The sequence below is a fragment of the Megalops cyprinoides genome, chromosome 5, assembly GCF_013368585.1.
Source record: "Megalops cyprinoides isolate fMegCyp1 chromosome 5, fMegCyp1.pri, whole genome shotgun sequence".
NCBI lineage: Eukaryota > Metazoa > Chordata > Actinopteri > Elopiformes > Megalopidae > Megalops > Megalops cyprinoides.
Genome location: NC_050587.1, coordinates 22,730,076 through 22,752,508, shown reverse-complemented (window position 1 = coordinate 22,752,508; position 22,433 = coordinate 22,730,076). Strand labels below are relative to the sequence as shown.

The 22,433-nt window shown below is 45.0% G+C and overlaps 2 protein-coding genes across 3 annotated transcripts in view; one reads left to right on the top strand and one right to left on the bottom strand.

Moving 5' to 3' along the window:
* Positions 1–2,162, top strand: part of stxbp1a (syntaxin binding protein 1a) — a 33,808-nt gene extending 31,646 nt beyond the window's left edge. Inside the window, exon 19 of one of the 2 annotated variants that reach the window (XM_036528457.1) lies at positions 548–2,162. In XM_036528457.1, the coding sequence (XP_036384350.1) occupies positions 548–630 (83 nt within the window). In that variant the 3' untranslated portion in view covers positions 631–2,162. The remainder of the gene's footprint in view (positions 1–547) is intronic. The other variant, XM_036528456.1, reaches the window with a different exon arrangement.
* A 2,192-nt stretch (positions 2,163–4,354) lies between these two features.
* On the bottom strand, positions 4,355–22,352 carry akna (AT-hook transcription factor). Its single transcript, XM_036528793.1, has 22 exons — positions 21,974–22,352; positions 19,455–20,346; positions 18,574–18,895; positions 18,005–18,079; positions 15,451–15,607; positions 15,010–15,140; positions 14,609–14,668; positions 13,691–13,809; positions 13,087–13,258; positions 12,552–12,736; positions 11,945–12,112; positions 11,392–11,635; positions 11,142–11,245; positions 9,927–10,180; positions 9,046–9,202; positions 8,024–8,176; positions 7,463–7,620; positions 6,820–6,951; positions 6,177–6,272; positions 5,558–5,668; positions 5,010–5,160; positions 4,355–4,812 (listed from the first exon to the last, which is right to left on the bottom strand). The coding sequence occupies exons 1-22, from the start codon at positions 22,350–22,352 to the stop codon at positions 4,536–4,538; spliced, it is 4,497 nt and encodes a 1,498-aa protein (XP_036384686.1). The 3' UTR covers positions 4,355–4,535.
* Positions 22,353–22,433: the final 81 nt, after the last annotated feature.

Genomic DNA, 22,433 nt, shown 5'->3' with positions numbered 1-22,433 from the left:
GAGCTCTTGCTGAACTATGATGTCACTGTGAGCTCTGGCCAGTGGCGTGATGTCATTACAATGCAGTGACATCACTGTTTAATATTATGTCATAAGCCTACATGTGATACATGTGGAGGTATTTTTAGTAGTTCTGGAGTGCATAAACAACAATGACGACCTCACAGTACGGACTGTTGTTATGTGCTTTTATCCTTCAAGCTCTGGCAGGAGTGTTTGCATGCAGCTGAATACAGCATCTTTTTGGTTGGCAGATAATCTGTTAACGGATCTTTTCAGATACTGCTGTCACTCTCAGCCTTGTGAATTCATATCCAGCAATGAAACTCATTAACCAATTATTTCTTGCAAGCTGGTAACACTGTACCAGCATAAGAAAGCAGTGGGATTCTAGCTTGACATGTTTTTTTTTCTCTTCATTTTTTTTTAGCTAACTAACATTTAGATAAAATAATGTTGAAACAGCTGAAAACACATTTTAGGTGGGACAGTTTAATGGTGCACCTCTAATACACATGTCTGTCTCTGCCCTATCGATACTCCACAGGATCGAGTCATATCTTCACTCCGACCAGCCTTCTAGACGCCCTCAAGGCCATGAATAAACCAGATGAGGATCAGACAAGCTAAAAAACGCCCGTCATCTCCTCTCTCTCCCTCCTGACCCCTCCCCCTGAAGCCCCTCCCCCCCATACCCCAGCCCATTCAATCCCTTCTCTCCTATATTAAATGTGTATGCATCTTGCTTGAAAGAAAAAAAAACTGACAGCACTGATATACAAAAAGAAAATGTTGGAACCACAACTACAAAAAATATATTGCAAGTATTCTCATGTTTTTCAATGGATGCAAATGATAACAATAAAAAAACATTTAAATATCCTACAATAAGGCCAATTAAAACTGAAAGTACCAAATGTAACACTGTATGCTATGAAACCTGATAGAATGTGTAAAAGATAAAGATTTTGTTTGTTTGTTCCTTCAGTTTCCTTGGTGGTGTATATTTTTTATTGATGCTGGGCGGAGGGGGGATGGTATGATGTAATCGGGGTCATAGGAAGGTCACTGGAATACTGTAGAACACTGCTGCACACCGTCGCATGGTATATCATCAGGTATTGGGATCTCTGGTTGTTCCAGACATACAGGTTCTCACAGTTTTACCACCATGAAACATAACGGTTGGGAAGACGCACCTTGCCTCCCGTTATGAAATGTCCAGAGGAAGCGTTAGTAGCACCTGAAATGCAACTCGCCTGTAAAGAACACATGCTTCCAAATGGGATGCATATGAAAAAACCCAACAAAATGAGTAGTTCATCTTAAAAAGGGACCAAGACAACGAGAAAGGTTGATGTTTAGTTTAGATGATGAAAGTTTTGCTGTAAATAGCTACTGGATCAACTAAGTATGGCAAATATTATCCCCCCTCCTGTCTCGTGACTGGAAGTATTTATTCTGCACATTTTTTGAAGACTTCACGTTTTAGTGTCAAACGGCCATTGCTTGCGAACATTTAAAGAATATTCAAAAAGGGCCAATTGTATTTCAGTATTGTATTCTTGTCCGATTAAGTCTTATCATTGGTTAGTAATGATGTTTGACCATGCACTGAGTAGCTTGTCGTGTATATGCCATATGTTGATGTTTTAGCGTCTCACTGTTACTGGTGATATTTCTGACTGTGAAGTAGAAAACATTTTCTTTGACAATGCCAATGTGAATCCACTGTTTTCGATGTTGTAGTTGTAGCTGTAGTGGTCAATGGGTAAAAAAAATCCTGGTATCTATTTTGTTAGTCTCTTTGTTTCTGTTCTGGTGCAGTGTTAACTCTTCCACTGGTAAAAGGCTTTGCAGAACAACATCTTTCCCTCCTTATATTTTCTTTTGATCATGTTCTTTCCTTTTTTCTCCCTTTTTCCTGGAGAAACGGGCTGTATATTGCACTATGCGTTTCTGTGATGCAAACGCTTCTTCAGTTTTTTTTTTAAGTTTCTATTTTAATTTGTTGCTGTTGTATAGCATTCAATGTGTCTGATTGATTTACAAAGTTATTTATCAGAGAGAGAAATATTAAATTAAAGGTAGTCTGTCTTAAACTTGTTTTAACTTATTGGAATTCTGTTTGCGAGTCGTGAAGCACAAACAAAAGTACTCTACTGTATATGTACCAATGTACTAAAGCTGTCTAAATAAATTGGCTTCCATTAAAAGTGGACACTGAATCAGTAGATTCTTACATTATGGCCATTATTCCATCCACCCCCAGACAGATGGAGAGTTTGATGAGGCTTTATCCAAATCACACAGACTTGTAATACTCCTCCGGGGGCATTCATGCTCTGCATGTATATTTAACATTTTTACAGTAAGCCACACCGAGTCACCTCAGGTCAACTGTCATGTTGGAGGAAACCTCAGGCCTGTCACATTTGGGAAATGGGCCCATAAAACTGCAGTTTGCAGTAGTTTCTCAACCATGGCTTCTGAAACAATGAACTCCCTGCTGCCCCCTGGCTTTATCAGTGACACCAACCATTTCAAGGTCTATGTCCACTTACATTTATTTGTCATACACTTTATGTAAAATACATTTTTGGTTGCATTTCTCAGCAATAATATGGTGAAAAATACAGTTAGGTTGTTAACTTGCAATTACCTCATCTTCTGATCCAGAGTGTGTGGATTGGTACAGAGAAACAAAGAGCAAATAACAATTACTGTGAAATGAGTGGTTCTTAGAGGTAAAAAAACTACGGCCTACTCTAACACACAGCACTAAATATTCCTTTGGGCTTTCAGGATTTGTCCTCAGTGAGATTTTTTCCTCTGTAGGGTTCCGGCAGTTAAATAAGGTTTGCAACAAGGACAGTATGTTGACGTTTCATACATTCCCGCTGCATGCCACCAGAAAACTATGCATTTACAGAAACATGCACTTTCCACTGTAACGTGTCAAATGCATACTGGTTATGACAACCTACAGGAGTATGCCAACACAGGAAATATGGCTATGGTCTAAGGACGGTAGGTCTTCAGCAGGCATCCAGCCACGGCAAGCTAAAGACGCGGGTCCCTAGGCCAGGGAAGCACTCTTGTGGCTCTAGTGGGCAACGTCAGCTTTGCAGCAGACATTTTCACGCTCTGTTAATTTGCTGAATTCTGCTACACTACCACTGCTGCAGAGTAAGAGTAAGAGAAAGAGTAAGGGGGCTGAGGTTAACTTTGAGGCCAGATTCAAATCACCTGAGTCACTATTTGTCCCCCATTGGTTCCACACAGGAGGGTGGAGAGACAGTCTTACCTGCACTCTCTCTAGTCACCTCGGCCACAGGTAAAAAGAGCAAAACGGTGTAGCAATTAAATAACACTATCCGTAATGTTATCAATAAACATGACTTTTATTAGCTGTCAAGAAACAGAAACAGAAGACAAAATAGGCTTTCTATGAAGTTTATTCTGTATAAAATATCTTTGATTATTCAGTTCAGTTAAAAAAGTTAAAAGAGGTAAGAGAAACATATTTGTGACTTTTTAAAATACAAACCCTATAAATGCAATCATTTCCAATCCAAAAGCACTCATGTTATTGCTAACTGTAAACACAAAACATCACTAATTACAAGTTGATTTACAAAAAAAGGCTTATTTTGAACAATATTTTCATGCATAAAATTGGATTTTTGCCACCCATGAGAATTCGCAGTAATTTATTATTATAACAAGATGTGTACCAGAGTTAATATTACTCATGACTTTGAAAACATACTGAGGTCCCAAATGAAGGTGAACAGGCCTCAGATGTAACTGTACTGTAGTTACAATGAGCATTTTTCCACCACTGAGTGATAACACAGGAACGACACACTGATGTCAGTAATTATGCATGTGTAACATGACCCACATCACTGTTATCACAGTGTAGTTACACCAGAATCTGGGAACTACGTAAAGTGAGACTCAGTATTACTTCCCCAGCAACAGACATACTAAATGTTGACATTAGACTGACACTACCTTACACTTACAACACAAATCATAATACACCAATCATCAACTCATTCAATACAATTTAAGGAATAGAATTTACTGAGATTAAAGAGCATGTCAACTTAAATAAGGACCATCCATTAGGGAGTGCTAGTAATCAGCTGCAGATAGGTGAATATTTTATATCTACATTCTATATCTTCTACAGATTTCCAGGTATTCTGTAAACAATATACCTGAGTTTACTAACAAATATGTATCTTGCCACTCAAAAGACATCTCATAATAAAAAAATAAATGGAAAATCTCACAGATTTCCCCATCTTGCATTAAACATCTTTTTGCTGAGTGCCCTGTAAACTGTTCATGTGAACTGTTTCTCTACAATCCTCTGGAAAAGCAGCTTTTCGGTAGTACCCATGGAGACTGCAACCTTCCATGAACCACAGTGCAAAACAAGTCACCCTGAGTTCACGCAGCAGCAAAAGGCATGTCATGTCCATGGCTCTCAGTGCACACCGACGCCCTCTAGTGGTGGAACGTCACCACGTCTGAGACTGGGTAAACGCCTTCTGGTGCTGGAGCCCGACAGCCAAGGAGCGGGCCATGTGTCGTGAGGTTGACCTCACACTACGGGCCGCCACAATGGCGCGATTTAGGGAGCAGCTGAGAGACTGGGGATCAGCAGACAGTGAGCGACTACGCCAATGCCGTCCTCCCTGTCGCCTGTCCACAGCATATCCAAAACTGCCCTCCAGAGGGAGGCAGAGAGCCTGTGGGTGTGAGGGAGCACCGTTCAATGTGGGGCTAGAGAAATACCTGCAGGAAAGAGGCAGCAGATTAGACGCAGTATGAGGGCCCCCAGAATAACCTAATATGAAGGGAGCTGAACCTCTGATCTCCATGTATAACCTTTGATCCAACATACATCCACCTTCATTCACTGTGATTGGCAAGCAAAGCAAAGAATTTCTAAGTAATTGAACTTGAACTGTACTTAGTAAAGGAGTACTCACAGTACTGGTGGACAGACTGGCACACACGGAACTACTGTGCCTTGCACAGAAAGGGGTGGAGCTGCCCAGAACACGCCTGTGCTGTTATGGGAGGAGTCCTTTGGTTGGTTGACTCGGGGGGTGGTGACTGAGTCTCTCTCCGTTGAAATGTCTACAAAATCAGGAAAAGAATCATCCAGAATGAAGGCTTGTTAATAAGTAAGCTGACTGCAATGAAAGCAGCCAATGGCGTCAAGGATTCAGCTTTTGAAGCCACTATTTTCTTTCAGTTGAACAGTCAACAAGATGAAAAAACAAAAATTCAATTTGCCGTGACCACAGTTATGATCACCACTACTTTTGGTCTCTGATGTCTAACCAAACAAACAAAAAATTGGTTTCCAAAATGACTTAAAGTTTACCATCATTCAATACAATAGAGGGTATTGCCAACCATCTGTCTCAAAAATGACAATGTTATGTTTACGCAAGTCATTGTGAGAATTGCAGAATCATACTCTCCACTTGAGACTGTGGTGTGAAAACAGCTCTACAGCTCTGCATCTCACCTGGCTCAGTCCCTTTATCCCTGTCCAGCACCGATCCCCCGCACAGTGGACACTGTTGAGCACGGGGGTGGGTGTGAAGTGAAGCTATGGGGCCTCCACCTGGCCTCTTCCCTGAAGGAGGAGATAATGGGCAGGATCTGTCACGACTGCTCTGCACACAATTTCATAGGGGCACTGGAAATAATGTTGCTTGTATTTGGACCAACCGGATTCAATCAGATGTTGTAATTATGTTTTAAGGATAAAAGACAGATGTTCAAGGACTTTTTGCCGCAACAGTCAAATTCCCATGTAATTTTGTTACTCTGAAGAGGGAATTACAGGGGGATATAATTTGTGAGACACATTAAAAATATTTTGTGCCTGTGTGTGGACACACTTTTAGCAGAGAATATGATTCACTAATGATATCTGACACCATGGTACTGAATTAACAATAAATATAGTTTTTTTTTTTTTTTTTTTTTAGATTTTGTTCACTGGAAAAGAAGAAAGTAAGGATTATGATTTTTTAGATCTGGGTAATGTTCTATGACTTTTCAAAGGACAGTGGGGAATTTGATGACATTCCCTGACTGACCCATGACTCACAGACGGGAGAAACCCTAGGTGGACTTACGTTGGTGTGGTGTGCAGTTTGGACAGGTGCGACAGTGCCTCTCTCTCTGGTCAGTTTTGTTACTGTCTCCAGGTGCTGTCACATCATACCGCTGGCCTGAGGAGAACATGATTCGACACATAGCTGAACTCTTGACCAATCATGTACACACATGACACACCTGCCCTGAGGAATTCATGACCCTTGCTCAACACCGGAGTCTTGCCCAGCAAAAACACCACTTTAGGAGAGGGTACAGACACAGAAACTTGAGGTGGCAGTGTGGTGTAGTGGCTAAGGGACCTACCTTAGCCAGCGGACCTAAGCCAGCGGACACAGATCCAGCTACAGAGGTGGAAATAGCAATCCTAATTTATAGTAGTTTGAGCCATTCCAGGTTTTACCAGATAAGAAAGGAAGTTGGACCATAGTTCACTGACGAGTTTCTAGCAAGACCTGAAGTGGCTCAAACTGCTATGTAATGGGAGTGCTATTTCAATTCCTTTAATTTCCAGGTAGGGCACCACTGTAGTACCCTTCAAAAAGGTACTTAGAAACAAAATTGCTTCAGTGAATACCTAGCTGTATAAACAGGTAATATCTAACAAATAAACAAGCAATTGTAAGAAAATAGTGACTATAATTTAAAGAGACTACTAGTCACCTGTATACGGTCCTCTGTACGTTATTGTTTCTGACCAAGGCTTCCTCCTCCTTCCTTGTGCTGCAGAGGATTCTGGGATATGTCTGGAGGACCGGGCTTTGGGGACTGACTGAGCATGCTCAGAATCGGAGGCTAGAGATGAAACATTGGCACGAAATCACATATCCCATAATACCTGAGTGGAGGCAGCCTATAGCACCAAGTAGCATGGGAACATGAGGGGCATAGAGGTGTGTCAGTGTGTCTAATGCTAAATATGTGAGCAGAAAGGATTTCAGGGACCCATTGCACATTAGCACCCCAACATGTAGCCACACATCACATGTGACTCTGTACTGCTGGAATGGGAGGTACTGAATAGTTCAACTGTATTACCAATATTATCATTTATATCAGATTATAGAGAAATATATTTTTCTCTTCTGTTTAATGTTTTTTATACTTTCTATGTGTAAATGTGCATGGATCTGTACATACAGTATGTATGTCATGTTCCATATTGCAATACATGTGACTGCTTTAGCACCAGGTATTAGCGCAACTATATTGTCGTGTTAATAAAACACAACTGGATTGAACTTAAATGAACAGTCTATTCTGTGCAGATTGGCTCTTTAGCAGAGACGCCAGACTTGCTACTCACTGATATCCAGCTCAGGTCTGCTACGCGGAAGAGAGGCGGACCTCTTTCTGGGGGTGGGGAGAGGTGGCTCCCTCTTCTCTTCCTGCCTCCCCATGTCCCGTTCCCTCCTTCTCCCCTCATCTGCTTCACTCTTGTCATCACTCCAAGACTGAGTAAACCTGTGAGAGAGAGAGGGAGAGAGAGAGAAAGGGGGAGAGAAAGAGAGAAACTGAATATAATGCTCATTATCTGGATGCTCAACCTCAAAAATTTGCACGAACATTCCATGATGGGTAGATATTTGACAGTTAGGCACCATGATTTGATTCACACAAGCCATCATTGCAGTAAACTAACCATGCAGTGGGGGGTTGATATGCACACAAAAAGAGATACAAAGAAAGTTAAATACCAGTACAGACAGAAATAATGAAACATTAAACCTGAGCCAGGCTTATTCAGCAAGTAATCTAAAAATAACCTTTCAAGGTAAGCATCCAGATGGCGGGAGCATCAGCAGACAAAGTAACATTGTTTCCATATCATTTCCTTACTTTCCCTTGTATGGGAGGCCTACCTTACCTGGAGTGAGGTGTGACACTGTCAGGGTGTCGGAGGTCCTCCAATGCTGAAGGGGGTGCTCTAGTGGGGCTGGCTGGGTTTGGTCTTCTGAGACTGCCCTCCAGTTGCTCCCTCAGCCTGCTAACTTCTGCCTGGAGAGACTGAATGGCCTCACTGGAGGACACAGAGATGGAAACCACAACCGGAAATGAAGGAGGTTTACCTCCACTGACATTCACAATTTGCCTGTTAATCTTATTATCAGTTCTGTAAGTATTGATTTCCCAGGTTCATTATAAATACAATATGGGAGAGGTATTACGAGCATTGCAGGTCATCCAGAATGTAAGCTAAAGTCTATACAGTATATTCAAAACCACTACACAGCAGAACAGGACCCTGCAGAGAATTCCGCGGCAGAGAGAATACACACGCATAGAGCAGGAAGCACGCTGGGTAGTGCAGAAGCAGCCAAGCCTGATGCAGGTGCTGCAAGGATATGTGGGGAATGGTGCGAGAGTGAAACAGGCAGTGGTGGTTATAATGATAGCTTAGTGGTGAGTACTGCTTGACACACCAGGTATTTTCAGGAAGGGATGCACATGTATGCATGCTTCAAATGTCTGAAATGTAGCGTTATAATTACGGTGCAGCATTATGGTACATTGGCAAAGAGCAGGGCTTCTGACAAAAAGGTTTCCTGTTATATTCCCATGCGGGCCACTGCTGTTATAGCCTTGGGCACTGTACTTAATCCAAATTGCCTCAGTATCTAGCTGTATAAATGCATAACATTTCAAACATTTCATTAAGTTGCTCTAAATGAGACTATATGTTAAGCAATATCTACAGTAATACTACACTCCAAAAAAATAACTGCCTTTGTCTGAGATGGTGTTTCTGAGCAACACTGTTTGCGGTGCAGGAAGTTCTTTTTTTCATTTTACTGCAGTGAAACCCCCAGTGCCAGCAATCTTTATCAGGGTTATAAATCTCAGCCTGTTTACTCCAATATCGCCATGGTAGCCAGTGGAGAGACTCACTGTTGATTTGTCAGCTGGCTGGAGCCTAGGGCTCTGAGGGGATCACCATGGTGATGGGGTATGGTAGGGGAGGGGCTGCACTGACGGCGGCTCTGCTGATTGGCAGACCTCGTGTGTCGGACACGGTGTCCCTCTTCTCCATCTGACAGGCTGTGGGCTGGGGAAAACACAATGAGTGCAGACCGGGGGGTGGAGTAAAGGCCACGACCAGATATTCTATAATGTGACCAATATTTTTCACCTTATCCACAACACTTATTGAAGAGGTCCTGGGTGCAAACAGGTAGTTCCAGTGCTGTCTGTATTGCCTGGGAACTATGGATCTTCTGTTTTAGTCCACATAACATCAACAATATACATAAGAAACTAGCATATCCTAACACTTTGTACAATATCTTCAAAAATGGCAGATACAGAACTTAACAACGTGGTCAATATATAGAATATCTGTGCATTGACTCTGATATCTGAGAATGTATGGTAATGACACAGGAAAAGATTAGGTGGGGGTCACAGGGGGGTTTATTGCCAAAAAGAAATGCACACAATTGAGTTAATTAAAAGATACAGGGTGGCAGCGAGCTGTAGTACATCAGCAGCTTGTTACAACACACAGACAACAGATGTTTCTTCTGTGTGTTCTGTTGTCTTATTCATTAAAAAAGCTAAGTGGGAATAATAGAGTGTACAGGCTTTACTCGTCTGTACACGCTGTCACATGTCTGCCCGGTACCTTAACGGCTGGATTTCATGATCACAGACATTTCTCTCTAAACAATATGGTTTCAGGTTCAATATCAACATGAGGCACTAGCTCCATGAATGAAAAGTACCTAAAATGTAAGCTGTACGCAGTGTGAGGACACAGTGTGAAGACCTACCATGCTCACTCTCTGCTTCAAATTCACTGTTCACACTGCTGGCCCAGCGCTGGGGGGAGCTGGTAATTGAGGAGGTGGGAGGGGGCAGGGTGCGGCCCCCCTTGGATCTTCCCACTGACCGCAGGACCCTGGGGATACACAAGGGAGTCCTGACACTGTCCTCCAAGGGTGGCCTCTGAGGGGTGGAGCCTGAGGCGAGCTGAGCAGGGGTTGGCTGAGATGTCTCCCCTTCCTCTCCCGAAGGGACAGAGTGGCTGGGAAAGGCAGAGAAAGACAGGGAGCAGTCTCCAATCAGATGTAAATGTGCAGCAAAGCACCTGGTGGAGCTGCAGTGTGGATTTATGCATAAGACTAATGCATCTGTGACCCTATCTTCCCTTTGTCTAAAGATGTGGACACATGGACCCGACGGGCAGTCAAAAACCATGGCATCCCACATGTAGACTGTGCCCATCTGCCAATGATGGCCATCATTCCTGATTCAATATGTAGAATCAGTATAAGTTATCAGTAGGAATATTCATCAAAGACCCTGACCAACTGTAAAATATGAGCATCTTGACCAACTCTCAGGTGTGTGTATCCCCATCTCAATGCAGCGGGTCTGTTATATAGTTACAATGGTTGGGGACCAGGATTTCAATCCAGAGGACTCAAGGGTCCAATCCCAGAACATTGCCATTGCACCCATAAACAAGGTAATCGCTCTGCTCTCTGAATTGCTTCAGTAAAAATATATCACTGTATAAACAGACAACATGAAAAATATAAGCTGTATATGGCATCTTGGGTTTGTATGTGTGTTACGCATATAAATATCAATACTTAGTGCATCCTGGAACAAAATATACACCAGACTGTGGTATATACAGTACGTAAAATATATAGAGGACAAACTGTGTCTGAGGAACTATACAGAAACTGCATTAAACCACGGCTATCTGTACGTTGCATTAATACAATGGCTATGTGTACACTCTGCTCAGGGAGCAGGACTCCATTTTGAGGATATGGTCACTGTGGCGGAGGGACTCAGACGCATCAATCAAGGGAAAGCCCCTTCCTGTAGTTCTCAGAGCTAGTGCTGAGGACAGGTGTTTGTGACAGGTGTGTGTAAATGACTAGTGCTGGCGTCTCCTTGTGCTGCAGTGTGGAGCAGTGTAACATACTGCCATTCATGGAGGGCTACGCTGTATGGAAACCAAAGGGATTTACCTCAACCTTTGCCCCTGCTGGGAGGCACCACCGACTGCAGGGGTCAGACGACTGCTCTCCGATCCTAAAAAGCCACTATCTGTCTCTGGGGACACAATCCCATCCTGAATGGCCATCAGATGACACGCAGACAGAAAAAGACACCTGAATGATTACAATCGTAACAATCTGTAGTATGTCTTTAGTCTGTGAACAGGTTGTCATTGGGTGAGTCTCCACTCAAGACTGTGTCTGCTGTACCGTTACTGACCTGAGGGGGGGCTCTCCTGTGCTGGCCCTGCCGTTTGGAAGGCTGGCGCTCAGAGGCTAGGCTCCCTCCTAAGCTGGTCAGGCTGCTGCTGTGTGACTTTTCACCGGCTCTCCTCACATCCCTGCCCTGTTGCATTGGAAGTGGAAGGGGTTGTTGGGGGGGCTCCAGTGGACCCTGCTCTGAATTGTCCACAGTGGGTCCAGGGGGTGGCGTTAACACCACCTCCTCACTTCCCGCTGGCTGTCTGAGAAACAGCAGCACAGAGATACAGGCTTTTTAAAACGCAGGGCCTCGCTCTCTCCCTCCCCCTCCCTCTCCCGTACTTTAGCAGATGGCAGGTGTTTCACAGGCTTATCAGAATGTTTCCTCCTCCCTACCCCCTTGGGCCCGAACAGTTTGTTCTGTTTCTTTCCAATGAAGATCAACCTCAATTTGTGCAAAGCCTAAACCCTCTAAACTTGCTGATGACTTTGCAAAATCTAAAGTAAGTTGTCTTGATGTAGTACTATACACACCCATGAATGAGAGAGCTCATACAAGTGATAAGACTCACATCGGGGTCAGAGTCCTCCTGTCCTCCCCAGCCTCAGTCCTCCCACACTCTGTGGCTATCCCATCTTGCCCGGCGGATAGCGTATGGTCCATAGCAGAGTCGGTTTCAGCGCTCCCCTCCATCAGACCCAGGTCCAGCAGTCTGGGAAGCTCTCTGAAACTCTGGTAACTGAAAAAGAATGTCAGGAGGTCAAAGGTTAGGGTTACCTCTGAGTACCTCCGTATATGTAGATGACACTTCTGCTTGACAAGCTCAAATGCATTGCAATCCATGTTCAGAAGTGTGTTATAATGTCCTTGTGACTGTTTTCTCTGGGTTTAGGAAAGAAATACTGTCATATTCCATTACAGTCAATGGCAAATTGATTCCTTCTGCGTGATGGTTTCGCTTGGTAACTGCCACCCTATCAAAACAGGAATCCATCAGTGGCCAAGCCCTGGACCCGCCACAAACATTACTTCTGCTATGCAATTTTGGGACACACAACACAGCATGCGTGGCAGTCATAAACACACCGCTGCCTGTGAGCTTTGGTTTGGGAGTTGTGTAAGCCAATAGGCAGCACAGTGCAGTATTATGTGACCGTGGCTCAGGCGCTGACACTCACTGGTCCATAAGGTTGCTGAAGTCCCGCTCCACTTGCTGGTGTTTGTGATGCAGAGAGGGGGGCAGGGCAGACGGCAGCCCTTCCTCAGGGTCCCCACCCCCCTCTCCATCGCTCTCTCCGCTCACAGAGCTCACCTCCGCACCCACGGATGCCCCAAAACCCCCACGGGCAGGGGACACCGGGCTCTGGGAGAGAAAAGAGCATCAGCACTGGCAGACAACATTATTATCACATCACATCATTGACTGGCAGCACAAGCCCCATTAACCTCTGCACTCTGTCATGTTCATTCAGACAGAGGGCAGGAATTGGCTAAATACTGATGTTATTTTAAAATATGCACTAAGAGTAGACTGAGGACAACTAAATTGCATGCTATCAGCAAAAGGTGAAATATGCCGTCTTGTAAAGGAAATATCCACAGGACTATACACCATTCTGTACTACCACCTAGTGGCCACACTGAGAACATATTTCCCTATCAACCTGCCACTTTCACAGGACAGAGTCAGCCTCAGGGGTGTCAGCGCAGTACCTCAGGGTGTGGCATGGGGCCCCCAGCCCCCAGGGTCCCTGAGCGGAGGTCAAGACCAGGGGGTGGTGAGGGGGGTGTGGCAGATCTGGGCCTGTCCTGGACCACCTGCTCCACTCGCTCCTTCAGCTCCTCCAGACGCATCCCCAACCGAAAAATGCACCCCTCCACCTCCCTGACACAGACACAGACACAGACACACCAAGACTTCATTTCAAGAGTCCAGATACAGCTCACCGTGTCGAGCCTATCAAAGCTACATTTGACCTGAGAGGAGATGGGGATCAGGGAAGGAGACAGAAAAAGGAAAGAAGAAAAGAATGAGTATGACAGTAGTGCAAAGAGCATCACAGAAAGTTGTAAGATCCAAACAGCAAACAAAATATCTATAACATTTGCATTCCCTTAGAATATTATGGTTTACAATCAGTCACAGCATGTAGCACGCTTAAAGCACTGGACACAGTATCACTAGCTCAGAGGAAGGTCTAGTGATAGAAAAGCTTAATAAGCTTAATAAACTGGATTCACAAAGATCATGGAAGCATGTGGAAGTGCCATTCATTTCGACACTACGTCACCAAGGCAATCGCCCAATGGGTGTCACCTTTCGGGGTCGAAGGGGCCTGGCTCTCTTCCCTTCTGTTGCATGACTCGATGCTCATCTCGTGCCCTGATATAACCCCGCTCCAGAGAGTCCTGACCCTGCGCCAAACTGGAGAGGCACTGTGGAGGACAGAACCAACAAAAAGCTCACACCAGCATAACCAGAACTGAATCACACGACTGCAGGACTAACACACTCCAAATGCTGTTACAGGCACATGAATTATGATGTGCTGGGACAGGTCAAGAGAAACACTTTTTAAATTTAAAAACTTTTTGAAATTGCCAATTACATATTAGACTCATCTCGCTGCAACAACTGCTACACTTGCGCAAGAGTGTGTAGGGCAAGTGCAATGTAGTGCTCCAATACAGACACATGCCAAGCATGACTACTTTTCAACGCAGTCTCACGGTGCATCAGGAAGAAAGCATTAAACAGAGGACAGGCACATCCTGTTCACTTCATCTGAGCAAGTCATAAGCACCTTAACAAGCTGCAGGGTGCTGACAGGGTTGTGTGACCAGGCAACCCTGGCTGTCACAGCCACCCCTACCCTGGTGGACTGAATCAAATTCATTCAATCACTGTGGGCTCCCAGTCATTGTCAACAGATGACACAGCTGAGCCCAACTGCGGGCTGTAGGTCTCACCCTGTACTCAGAGCAGCACCTTAACTAACTGAGCTTCCTAAGAGCACCTCGGGTGCTTTTGACATCAAGTACCTTCATTTCAGTCAAACACTATTTTCCCAGCGTGCACTGGACATGCACCGATGCCACACACAGAAAACGCTGAAGATACTGCCTGCCCTAATGAGGCATCTTTAACTGCAGGGTGTCGGTCAAAACACCCTTAACGATGATGACATATCTATCAAGCTGCCTACTGGGGTGAGAGCGGTTCAGTGAACGCTACCTTCATCTGTTCAAAAGGTTTCAGTTTTCCACTCTTCAGAAGACCTTCAAAGGAGTCGAGCTGAAAGAGCAGCATGGAGAGAAAGAGAGAAAAGAAAGTGCTGTTAGATCACTGGAAGTAACAGCATCCACACACTGCAAAGTTGTCTGTACATAAAACATCCTAACACTCGGAACAAGCTCTCCCTTACACAAGTTCGGTGAATTCACAATGATCACAGTATAGCTGTCATCGCAAGTCAATTTCTTCAAATTATAGCTATATATTTCATATACTCAAAACCACCAGAAAACGTCTCATTTAGATTTTATTATATAGAGTTGATAATATCAGCATGTCTTATTTTTTACTATTCACTTTGTGCATGTGGCACCTCCCCCAAGAAGGCAGCAGACAACCACCTGTGCCTGGAACTTCTCAGCTTGCCTAGCGAGGGTTTCAGTCAGTTGTTCTCCAAATTGAAGTACCAGGCTTCGGGAGGAAGTAGAGGCCGGAGGAGAGGAAATGACAGGGGAGGCTCCAGGCAGTTCGGCTTTAAGGAGAAAGAAAACCAGAATGAATGATGCTGAAAGTGTGGTGCAGTTGTTTAGGTAGCTTGAGACTGTAAGCCAGGTTTTCAGGTGTGTTTTCCAGGTGCTGCTGTTGTATCCCTGAGTGAGGTAGTCACCCTGAATGGCTTCCATTAACATTCAGTCACATAAATAGATAAAATGTTAAAAGGAAAATTATATTAAATCCCTGGATAAGGTTGTCTGCTAAATAATAATGTATCAGTACAGCAACTATTCATCCATATTAATGTTTTTCTTCACATCTTCGCAACTCATAAAAGCAGCCAGTACCTGGGTTTTGTCTCCCTGGAGGAAGAGGAATAGCATCTTGGCCCAGCTCTGCCCTCTGGGCTTGGGGAAAGTTTAGGGTCATGACCTTTGAACCCCCAAGGAGAGTACCTGATTGGACAAAATGGCTGGGTTTCGGGGGGTCCGAGTAGAGGCCCACCTGGTGACAGAAGAAAGCACAGGGCAGCAGAGTAAGCATCGATTACACCCTGCAAAAAACTGTGCCTTTCTGACCTTCCAACATGACAGAAGAATGCACAGTTAGGTCACATTGTAAAATCTTGACTGATACAGTACCCTGCAACTGCACTAAAGTTCCCTGGCAAAATGAAAAAAATGCCACATAAACATGACACCAGTGCGCTTCTCCTTTGCTTAAGAACTTAGATGCTTTTCCATTTAAATTTTATCTTTCTTTTGTTCTCTAGGCTTTTTTTTCGACTTCACCTCAAATCTGGATTGCCTGGTCACAGGATCTGCCCTATCCCCTACCCCCTGCCCCCAGTTAACGAGCTTTCCTCTGGAGTGATTTAGCACGTGCTAATAGCAAGCGGGCGAGGACAAAGACACACGCACAGAGTTTCTCACTGACAGGAGGAGACTGAAGGGCCAGACCTCGTAAAACACGGGACAAAACGAGACATTTTTCAGTGTGGTGCAGAGGCAGGACTGACCTGTACCATGTGGGTACTGAGATAAGGGACTGCAGTTACATGTGTGTGCATGTTTCAACATGCACATGCACACACAGTGCACACAAAGACAAATATTTACACACACACACACACATTTTCATGAGCGCAAGCACACACACACACACACACACACACACACACGCACACACACACACACACACACACACATAAACACACACATGCAAATACACACAGACACATGCGCACACTCAGACACAAGCATAAACACACACATACACACACACAGGCATGAGCAAACACGCCCACACTCTGTAAGTGGCTGTGGGTAATATCTCAGTACTGTCAGTCTTCACCTTCAGCTCTGTACCCCTCACACTCTGTCCCTTCCACACAGGCCTGTCTGACACTAAATCACAGCACCTCCCCAGCTTCAGTCTCAGTCGCACCTCAGCTTGAATGAAAATGCCCTGAGGCACAGTTGTATTTTTCGGCATTAAAAGAGCACCAGCTATTACTATAATAAAATCTATAATAAAATAATTTATAATAAAAGAAATGAATTACTCCCGTTGACTTAACAGCAATGCTCTCTTCACGACTGAGAAAACCCCCCTGCACGTCAAGTCATGTGACTTGTGCTGTAGCTGGAGGAGCAGGACAATCCAAAGCTACGGATTAAGGATAAGTCACCTCCCAGCCCCTGCATGTCTCCGACTCCGACAGACGGCAGACAGAGGGGTGTGAGGGGGTGAGAGGGTGGCTTGGGGGGGGCATAAGATGAATTTAATTAGCATTGGCTGTTCAGTGCTGCCCGCAAGGGAAAAACTGTACGCCTCATGAGGAGAGCTGCTCTAACACAAGGGCCCTTGAACAGCACTTTAATACAACAGCTCACTGCAATCACAGTGCAAACAGCTTTTCAGTGCTCTGGCTACGGGGTGAGCCTATTTCCAACCGCAGCATTTACCCACTGAGAACTTTGACTCTTTAGGGAGACTGCAGTGCTTCACGGCAGCTGAAGTGTCAATCACAGTACAGTGCATTATGGTTACTCTGGCCACAGAGCCCTTTTCCTGAAGTGCAGCATCCGCTCTGAAGTGATGCATGTGAACTGCAGGCCAAGAGAGCGTTGCCCCTTCCCAGACCACAAAGATAAGGTTTTAGCAGGTAACCAGCATAATGATGGGTCTAAGAGGCTCTCCCTGTTTCTAACACCTAACATACATTTCTGGCCAAACTGAAAACATATTCTTCACTTTCAAAAGTATATACCGTAAAGGACAAACAGCATGTGTAAAAAGTAGATGGAATTATAATTACGTGAACATGTCAGATATTTCTTTAAAGCAGTTAATAAAGTGTTATTATGAAGCTAATAAAGCTTTTATTATGAAGCAGTTGCACTGTGACAGCCATTTTTTAGAGATGTTTCCCTCTGTGCTGCACTGCTATGCTTGGCACTGACAAGGTTAGGGCTTTGTTCATGTGTACCACACATGCAGATGGCTTCTGGTTTTAACAACACACAGCTGCCTCTATTCTGCAGAAGCAGCAGAGAGGGAGAGGGAATGAGATGACCTTCACAGAGAACACGCTTGCCTCAGTCATATAATTGTCCAGCCCCTCTAAGGTCCGCCTGCAGACACCCTGCCTCCTGGATCTGCTCCCTGTTTACCCTGGTTTATTTATACTGCTGCACAATGGAAAGCCTAAAAATATCTCCCTGAAAAGATCAAGGTTGTGAGAGGCGCATCTGAAAATATGCAGCGCACTGGATGAAAAACAGGAAAATGAGGAGAGTATGCTCATCCTAAGGCTTGTGCTTGTGCATACAAACACAGAGACCACACACATGCAAACATGCATGGACAGACACACACACACACACACTCGTGTCCAACCTTGGCTTCCAGACGCAGGCGGTCAATGGTGTTTTCTGCCTCTGCATATTTAGTCAGCAGTCTGTTGTAGTCCTCCTGTGAGAGAGGTTCAGAGATACTTTGGCTAGTATGCACCTACAGTTGTCTGCACAGCTTCCAATTATGTACATGCAGCTGTAAATCTGAACTGCAGTGGTGCAGGCTGGCTAGATTACGTACAGTACCAGTCAAATGTTTGGACACATCTGATTAAGATAATGGGAAACATGCATTCAAAGACATTTTGACTTAGACTTATGCTTAAATGCTTGAAATTTGTACATGGACAAATATAAATAATGAGGTTGGATATTTTTGGCAACTTTGAATAATCTAAAATGTAAGATAGTTTTGATTTATTTAACACTTTTTTTGGTCACTGCATAATTCCATTTGTGTTATTTCATAGTTTTGATGACTTGACTGTTATTCTAAAATGCAGAAAATAGTACAAATAAAGAAAAAAATTGTGTCCAAACTTTTGACTGGTAGCTGCAGCTGTAAGCCTGTACTGCATTGTTGCAGTGGTGCAAGGCTGCTTGGGTATTTACCTGCAGTTGGTGCACGAGGGCGCTGGCCTGCTGCGGGGAGCGGAACTCCTGGGGCACGGTGACGTCGACGGGCCTCCGGTGGCCGGCCGGGACCGAGGGGGCTGAGGGGACCGGAGGGGACAGGGGGTCCTCGGCGCTGCTCAGCAGAACCTCTCTCACAATGTCAGCGGGAGATTTGAACATAAGGAGGGGCTCAGTCGCTGAGGTCCCGCCCCGTGCTGATCCCTTGCTTTTGGGGGGCTTGTACGCTCCACGCTTGGGGAGTCGAACTCTGGGCTCCACTTTGGAGAAGTCTGGCACAGGGTAACTCAGCTGTCCTCTCCTGTCAATATCACAGCACAGCAATCAGCTCCATACCACCAGTTCAATTTAAGAAGGCAAATGCGCACGGAAACCTAATGTGGATTATAAGGGAATGCAGAAAGTCCAGAAAAAGCACGCATACTTTCTTTCACCTCTTTTAAGTGAAAGACTGGTGCCTATATTGGTCCTGCAGAAAGTTAAGGTGAAAGCAGATGTTTATTTGGTTAGACTGGCACTGTGAAGCTACTTGTTTGGTTGTTGTAAAAAAATCACAATCAATATGTGTAGAATCTTTCCACCTTCTGATTATACTCAGAATCAGAATTCATCTCAGGACTGACAGCTCATAAATATTAATGTGGATAGAGATAAAGACAGCTGTCTCTACCAGATTTCTTCAGAGGAGATGAAGATGTTTTGTCAGGGGCATGCGAGCACAGACAGCATGCTGTCTTTTCAGAGCAGCTGAACAGCGTTCAGTCAAGGCTTGGCATAACATGGAATGATAAGAAGAGTGACTGTTATGCAGTGACACATGGCCAGGTGACCACTTCCATACGAAGCCTGGTCAGACCCACCTGTCTTTGTCAGCGTCTGGGCTTCCTGGGGAGGATTTTGGGGAGAGCTCACTAGAGGCCCTGTGGCTCTTGCGTACCCCAGATACTGTGCTTCTATGAGGGGAGGGATTGGGAATTGAGGCCCAGGATTTGTGAGGTGAGAAGGACCTGGTGGGGAATTGTGGCTTTATCTTCCTGGGTGATGGAACTGGGGGCTGTCGGGGCATGTGCAACGAGCTGCTGGGCCTCTCCTCACGTCCTCCACCTTGCACCTCTCCCTGCCCCCGCTCTGCAGCAAGGGCTGCTGGGAGGAAGAGCCTGCTATCTCCATGGTCCTCAGGCGTTTGCGGGTGGCCTGCCATTGGTGCTCGGCTCAGACGGCTACTGTACGACTCCGGGAGGCTCTCCGTGAAGCCAGTCTCTGGGAACGTCTCGCCCTCAATCCCAGGATCGCTTTCCAGCTGCTCCGCAGAAAGGTGGAGGAGGTGGGGGTGGTTGAGGGTGAGGGTGAGGGAGAGTGCTGACTCAGCGCCTAAACCTGGGGACGAGTCCTGAATGGGGAAGCTCTCCTCCAGCTCTCGCCCCTCGCCATCCTCTCCCTCACAGAAGCTGCCGAATTCCCCTCCCTCATCATGTGTGAGGGCATAGGGCGCACCCCTCTTGGCCACTGTGACAGAGGACAGCCCATGAGAGTGCCCCTCAGAGTCTCTGTCCTCTCCCTCTCCCTCGTCCGTCATGTCCAGCTGCCTGTCTCTCTCTGGCAGCCACTCCACCTGCTGCTGGCCATGGATGACCCAGCTGTTGCCTCCTTCCTCCCCTTGCCTCCACTCCTCCTCCTCCTCTTCCTCTTCTTCCCCTTCCTCCTCTCCCTCTCCACCCCAGTCCTCAGTCGCCACATGGCCACTCTCCTCATCTGGGAGAGAGACAGAGGGGGGTGAGAGAATGAAAGAATGAAAGGAATGGATTGAGAGAGTGCGTGGGAGACAGAAACAGAGTGAGAGTGAGACAGAGAGTGAGGGAGGGGAGTGAGAAGAGGTGGAAAAGAAGGAGAACTTCAATTCTGCCATCCCCTTCACTGCAGCCTTCAGAGAATGTCCTGTAACACTGAATGGCCACTGGGGAAATGGACCTGGAATTGAATTTGGACAGGGTTCAGCCTGTAGGTTATCTATAGCCCTATTTCAAATCTTGACTTGTAATGGTTCCCCAAATGCACCATACATATAAAACCTATTATATTTGGTTTTGCACTTATTTTATGGAACTTTATATTCAACTTGTACTCAATGTAAAATGGACTACTCTTGTTATTATGACTCTGTTGCATAGCCATTATGTTCTTCAAACCAGACTAGATAAATTAAAAGACAACAACAATCATAATTCAGTCCCTGATGATTAAAAGCTAAAGGTGACAGGGTTTACTGCATGCTATAGCAGTGGATAGTATTTTACTACACATTAGGTCATATTACAGCCTGCCCCTGGCACCAATACATTCCATTTTATTGCATCTATACCTGCACACACATATGATTAGGTATTATTTTATAGTGTATTCGGGATTAGTATTTTACAGGGTAGGAGAACTGAAATGGATTTGGAATTTAATCAACATTTATCCTAGATTCAAGTCTTACTCAGCAACACAAATTTAGTCTTTAATTTTAGTGATCGCTGAACTCACCAGCCTGCATTCAACAAAACAACTCACAACACTTATCAAATATTATCAAATAATTGTGAAAGTAAAGGATGAAATGACAGTAAGAAAGTATGAAAGTAAAACATTTATTGATACCCTAGATGTTTATGAATGATGATTAGGTTTAAAGTTGGTTGTTTGAAAATGTAAACCAAGGGAAAGTGTTCAGTTGGATGGACCAAATTTATGTTTAAGCCCTGTAAGGGCCTAGGCAAAGTCCAACTTCATCTTCGAGTTTAATCTTAAAAATGCAACATATATACAGTATGCAGTATATGCAAATATCTGAATATATGAGCTAAAAATAGAAGACTGAGAATGTATTTTTTCTTGATGAATTACCCTGAAAACATTTTCATGGTTTTTCATGATTAACACACACAGCAATTCAATTCATGTAAGAGAATATGGTTTTGATTTAATTTAATATGGAAGCTCTGGCTTTGTGTACTTTACATGAAATCATTTAATTTATCAGGAAAACAAGTTTAAATTCCGAGTTTAGATCCAAGAGTTCATCAGTATAATCAAAATGATTTCTTGCATCTTTGTGATATTTAAAATCACTTAATGTGAAGTATGTTAAGGCCACAGGACCACATGAGACACAATTAAGTAAAAAGTAATGTGCTGTTAATGTAAATTGGCAATCTGGTTAATCAGGAAAAACAGGTCTGCGACCATAGGATAAGATTCTCTGCATCTCACATTAGCAGTTCATTGGCTGCAAATGCCACTGGTATACTGTATGTTAAACATGACTTAGATTTAATGGTAAGCGCACAAAAAAGTATGTCTTTCAGAGCACAGCCTTTAAATTGCACTGATGACTCACAGACTGAGAGGGGAGGAGACTGGGACAGCGGCTCAGAGTCCCGCATCTCGCTCAGGGCGTAGCTCAGGTCCTCCATCAGGTCCTCCCGCTCTGACCCCTCGTCCTCGATCCCGTCAGGCGACCCCGATTCGGGGTCGGGGGTCCCAGCGTCCCACGGTGGCTCCTCGTCTCCCTCGGCCCCCTCCTCTGAGGCTTCGCCCAGCCCGATGATCCCGTTCTCGTCCATCTGGCTGTAGAAATCGTCATCATCCCCAGCCTGGCTATCCCGCTCCCCTCCCCAGAGCAGCCCTGCCGCCCCCGCGGCGGGGGAGGAGGGGCGCCCCGAGTCAGGGTTCCACCGCTGACCCCTCACCGCCGCCCCGCCCACTCTCCTCTCCATCTTCTCTTTCACACGCCGTCCCACTCCGTCGGCTCCGCCTCTCTGTGACCTTTGACCTAGGTCCTTCTCAGCTGCGAGACC